Source organism: Enhydra lutris, unplaced genomic scaffold (assembly GCF_002288905.1).
Source record: "Enhydra lutris kenyoni isolate GAN:26980312 unplaced genomic scaffold, ASM228890v2 scaffoldscaffold68, whole genome shotgun sequence".
NCBI lineage: Eukaryota > Metazoa > Chordata > Mammalia > Carnivora > Mustelidae > Enhydra > Enhydra lutris.
Window position 1 is genome coordinate 8,374,002 of NW_019154152.1, and position 6,081 is coordinate 8,380,082.

General features: G+C 39.4%; 1 protein-coding gene across 1 annotated transcript; it reads left to right on the top strand.

The window, feature by feature from the left end:
- The first annotated feature begins 5,058 nt into the window (after positions 1 to 5,058).
- LOC111159282 (olfactory receptor 52E8) lies at positions 5,059 to 6,081 on the top strand. Its single transcript, XM_022521698.1, has one exon. The coding sequence runs from the start codon at positions 5,065 to 5,067 to the stop codon at positions 6,079 to 6,081; it is 1,017 nt and encodes a 338-aa protein (XP_022377406.1). The 5' UTR covers positions 5,059 to 5,064.

A 6,081-nucleotide genomic window follows, 5' to 3' on the forward strand; every position in this document is an offset into this window, starting at 1 on the left:
AGATTTTAATAATGGAACCTGGTTAAAGGTAGTAAATTTTCTCTTGGTTTTTTTATTCTTGTGTATAAATTATCCTGAAACTTAATGGTGTGAAGCCAAGAGATTATATATTTTAATATGTTCATAGGTTTTATAGGTCAGGAATTCAGAAAAAGCATACCAGGGAAAGTTCTTTATTTTCTTTACAAAACATGGAGTATCAGCTGGGATATCTAAAATGGATAAAACTCCTTTATAGAACTGCAACAGGTGGAGTAGGCGAACCTAGGCTGGTCTTTTCACTTTGATGTCTGGAGCCCAGGCTAGGAAAGTGAATGGATGGGCTCAGCTAACACTCTTGTATGGAGCTAAGCTCTGTAAGTTTCCTTGTATCTGAGTGGCTTTCCTCTGCCCTGGTCATTGACCCCTTTCCCTGCTCCTCTAATCATTCAACAACTAGTGGGGTAATGATGAGTTAAGAAGTTGGGCTCACTTTATTGAACTTCCTTCTTTCCTGAATCTTGTCTCTTCATACCTTTGTTGCTTTAATCTGGTCTTTTTTTTTTTTTTTTTAAGATTTTTATTATTTTTATTTAGTTGAAAGAAAGTGAGAGAGGGAAAGAGCAGAGCAGGGGGCAGCAGCAGGCAGAGGGGGAAGGAGAAGCAGGCTTCCCGCTGAGCAGGGAAACTGATGTGGGGCTCCATCCCAGGATTCTGGGATCGTGACCTGAACTGAAGGCAGACACTTAACCAACTGAGCCACACAGGTGCCCCTTAATCTGGTCTTTCATCAAAAAAGGTCATGAGGAGTAGGGCAAAGGAATTACAGACACATCAGATTTAAGCTATAACACAGATGATGTAGAACCAAAAGAGCAAGGGCAGACTGATGGAACATGTCATTGAAGAAGGCAGCTGATAATTATCTTAACAGCTCAAGTATTAATCAGGAGCTTAGACTTTTAATTTGGAAAGCAGAGAAGATCTAGAATCTCATTGGAAAAGAAAGAGTAGGGGTGCCTGGGTGGCTCAGTGGGTTAAAGCCTCTGCCTTCGGCTCAGGTCATGATCCCAGGGTCCTGGGATCGAGCCCCACATCAGGCTCTCTGCTCAGCAGGGAGTCTGCTTCCCTTCCTCTCTCTGCCTGCCTCTCTGCCTACCTGTGATCTCTGTCTGTCAAATAAATAAATAAAATCTTAAAAAAAAATAGAAAGAGTAGATGACTCTTGCCCCGTAGTTCCAGTGAAAGTGGGGAGGTCTATTACAACTCTCCAGTGAATATCACAGTCAATGCCAAGAACCCAGGGACAGCTTGGTCTACAGCTCGGTCTCCCTGGAAGCCGGGCAGCTGCATCAATCTAAATGCCTATTCCTTGCCTAGGAAAGTGTGGACTTAGAGAAATGTCAGATGATGTTTCCAGAGTCTATCCTCTCAGAGACATTTGGAAAGCAAGGTAAGGCTGTATTGTCCTTGGTTAGAGCTGTGGGAAATAGCATGACAAATGAGGAATGAGTTTATGCTAACCCAGAATAAGGAGAGGAAAGGAAAGTAAGTGCATAAAAATACAGATAAATACAGGAAATACATAAATACAGGAAAAAGGATAGAGAGAATACACAGACAAGCTTTGGACATTACAAATTTTATACTCATAAACTGTAATGGCCACAGACATTCCTATGTGTACATTTATCTCTTTTGCATTTATAGTCTCACGCATGCCACCCGCAGAAGAAAACTCTGTATCAGCTCAGCTACTTTTTCTCACCTTATAACCTAGGGACCAAATATGAACATCTAGAGATCAAGGACCATGGTCTCTCGGTAACTGGCACATTGCCAGGCCTAATAAATTAGATAAACAGGTATGTTTTTAACAATGGAATTCACACATGAAACATCATGAAGCATAATTGTGCATGCTGGTAGGGTTCGTTTCATTTTGTTTTGTTTTATTTTGAATAGGACCTAAGACCAAGGTGAAAAGGTAGCTGAGAAATGGGACAGCATGTGGGTAGTTCTCGTTATTTCAGAGTAGCGTATGCCATGGGACTGGGGTTAGACAAGATAAAAAAGTGAACAGCAGAGTTTCTCAACCTTGGCACTACTGACATTTTGGGTGAGGTCACTCTTTGTTCTGGGAGGGGGGCTGTTCTGGGCACTATGGGATGTTAGCAGCATCTCTGTCATGTACCCATTAGACACTGGTAACAATTCCCTCAAGTTCTGACCGTCAGAAAAGTTTCCAGGCATTCCCCTTCTCCTGGGGAGAAGATGGCTGCTGGTTGCAAAACACTGGACTGAAGAATCATTCCTCCTTTCCTTATCATTTATAGGACATGAAATGGTGTTTATGTGTGTAGGGAAATGTGAGTGGGTAGGTGAAGGCTGTGAAATATGGTTAAGTAATGAGTAACATGATACAGAAGTGAGACAATGTCTGGTATAATTCATTTCAAAACATTAGAAATCACAGTCCCCAAGGGGAGAGGCTGGGGCCCAGTCTCATTACTGTACCTGGCAAAGATTTGGGAATATGTGAATATATAGCAATAGACTAGATCAACATATACTTATGAAATAAAGAAGCGACTGGTTGGCTAACTGATTTGGAAATGTGACTCTTAAAGCACTTAGGACGGTACCAACTTGAAGGAGATTAATGCTCCTGGAAAATCAGGGGTCAGAATGAGATTAGTTTCCTTCTTTGGATCTAAAAATAAAATAATCCACAATCTCATGCTCTAGTGCATTTGAGTGGCCCCGATGCTTTTCATTTAAAGATAGAACCATTAATCTCCAAAGTCTGGAAAAGGTTGCTAAAAGGGCCACAGAGCCCACGTCTTAAATGGTAAACCAGTGAACTCACCCTATGAGGTAGGGCCAGTAATAATTTTGATTATTATGTTTATTATTATGTTTTTATTAGTATGGTCTCAAAACATACATATGTCTCTCTACCTAGAGTAAACTTCTTATGCATGTCCTTCCTGTGTACAAAGTCACCCTTGATCCATTTTATTGCCTCCATAGAGTTTCTTTTGTCTTAGTCATACCCATAGCATTTGCTGTATTTTTCTACCATAATGCAACATTTTATTCAGATTTCATCTTTTCATTTGTATTTACCTCACTCCACTGTGAAAGCATCAGTCAGTTCTTATACAAATTTTCTTTTCTTTTCTTTCTTTCTTTTTTTAAGATTTTGTTTACTTATTTGACAGAGATCACAAGTAGGCAGAGAGAGAGAGAGGAGGAAGCAGGCTCCCTGCCGAGCAGAGAGTCAGATGTGGGACTCAATCCCAGGACCCTGAGATCATGACCCAAGCCAAAGGCAGAGGCTTAACCCACTGAGCCACCCAGGCTCCCCTTATTCATATTTTCTATCTAAATTTCTATTCCAGTTTATCCCTTCTTTCCGCCACTTCTAACAGGCCAGGGGGACAGACCACTTTCTTCGCTACAGGCTGTGATGATGCTTTTTCTTCGCATCTATTTCTGGTAAGTACTACTCAAGTATGAACTCCTCCAATTTCCAGCCATTGATACTCAGAGTCTAACATTTTCACATTGTTTTCATTTTATCTACCACATCATTTTATCTACCACATCATTTTATCTCAGGAAGTTACCCAATAAAGGATGCTTCCTGTTTTCTTAAAATATTAATTCAGGATAAATAACTGCAATATTTTGCTGCTCAAGGTGGTTACTATATACCAAATACCTTAATAAATTCCTTTTTATTTAGTCCTTAAAAGGAAATATCCAGGAAGATCAAGATCTGGAACAGAGGACAGTTTGTTGGACTTTAATTTCAAAGGTGTTCAAAGTAATACTCTCTTTTCCTTGTATAAACAGGAATAGATAGGATTTGAATAGGATGTATCTCAAAAAATTAGAAGCTCTTAAATATCCCTGATTAGACATCCCAAAACAGCTTCTTAAATTAACTTGGAATTTTATGGATTCAGTGTATAATGAGATCATTTCTATTTAAAATATTTTATAAATCCAAGTTTCACTCTCACATTAAAAGTTCCTGTGCTATTATATTGAATTTAAATTAAAAAAATTTAAAAATTTCCTGTGCAAAGTCTCTTTTTTATTATCTTTGCTCATGATCCAAAGTATTTTGGGTGAAAATAATTTTTGGAAGACTTAGTTAAGATGGAATTGTGTTACTAATCATCTGGGGCATGCTGGCTGTTATTATGGCTGCACATCTGGGGCATGCTGGCTGTTATTATGGCTGCACTCATTTAACACTTTTTTCCCCCTGAGAATTTATATGTGTGAAGTGGTTTCAGGTGCATGAATAAACAAAAGTAAGTTCATTGTCTCTTTTCAGAATTAAACAGAGGTATATGCATAATCAAATATATATGAAAATATGTATATTTACATATATACATATATATGTATGTACATACACATGCATAATATACATATACATAAACACACACACATAAATGGTCCTCAAATTCCCCAGTAAGAGAGTTGGTTGAATTACATATGGTAAAGCATTTTTTATATAAATTAAATGCAATGTATGTAACATCATGAGATACAAAGAATGAAAGCCTGTATTATTCCTACTCTTTACCTTGCATATCTGATAGATGTATACTTCTCCCCTCTCTTGTTCAATCTTTGATATATGGGAATGATCTGGTGAATAGAGAGATTGTCTCTATTCCTGGAGCCTTCTGATGTTCTGATGCTGATTTTATACCTTGCTACCTTACTGAATTCATTTATCAGATCTTGTAGGTGGTTTTTTTTGTTTGTTTTTTTGTTGTGTTTTTTTTTTTTGGTGGAATCTTTAGGGTTTTCTATGAATGGTATTACATCATGTGCAAATAGTGAAAACATTACTTCTTTCTTACCAATTTGGATGCCTTTTATTTCTTTTTGTTGTCTGAGAAGTTTTGATACCGTTGGAGGAAATGGGAGAAAATGAATATTACAAACTTATTTTCCCTTTAACCAGGAGTTAGAAAAAGAGGGAAGTGGAGCAAGAATCACTACCAGGAAGCTGACATCTAACACTGTTATATGCAGTCACCAACAGTGGCAGAGACAATGTCCATTCTTAATGACACCCAGTTCCATCCTTCTTCGTTCCTTCTCTTGGGTATCCCAGGGCTAGAAGATGTGCACGTTTGGATTGGATTTCCGTTTTTCTTTGTGTATGTTGTTGCACTCCTGGGGAATGCCGCTGTCCTGTTTGCGATCCAGACTGAACAGAGTGTCCATGAGCCCATGTACTACTTTCTGGCCATGTTGGACTCCATCGACCTGGGCTTGTCCACAGCCACCATCCCCAAAATGCTGGGCATCTTCTGGTTCAGGCTCAGGGATATATCTTTTGAAGGCTGCCTTTCCCAATTGTTCTTCATCCATTTCTTCACTGCCATGGAGAGCATTGTGTTGGTGGCCATGGCCTTTGACCGCTACATAGCCATTTGTAAACCCCTTCAGTATACCATGATCCTCACCAGCAAAATTATCTGTATTATTGGAGGCATTGCTATTCTGCGGAGCCTATGCATGGTGATCCCACTGGTGTTTCTTCTCCTGAGGCTGCCCTTCTGTGGCCACCGTATCATCCCTCATACCTACTGTGAACACATGGGCATTGCCCGTCTGGCCTGTGCCAGCATCAAAGTCAATATAATATTTGGTTTTGGGGATATGGCTATTTTACTATTGGATGTGCTTCTTATTGTACTTTCCTATGTCAGGATTCTCCATGCTGTGTTCTGTCTGCCCTCCAGGGAGGCTCGACTCAAAGCTCTCAACACCTGTGGCTCCCACATTGGTGTTATCTTAGCTTTTTTCACACCAGCATTTTTCTCTTTCTTGACACACCGTTTTGGCCATAATATCCCCCAGTGTATCCATATCCTTTTGGCCAACCTATATGTGGTTGTTCCACCAGCCCTGAATCCTGTAATCTATGGGGTCAGGACCAAGCAGATTAGGGAGCGGGTTTTGAGAATTTTTTTTTTAAGTCAGTTAACCATTGGTATTCCTAGAATTATAGTTCATATTTACTCCATTTGCTCATTAGAAGGGTGTTATTTTCTAAAACTATAG

What these genes read in the sequence shown, in the direction of transcription:
- LOC111159282 (XM_022521698.1), top strand. Translation starts at nt 5,065, where the DNA reads ATGTCCATTCTTAATGACACCCAGTTCCATCCTTCTTCGTTCCTTCTC.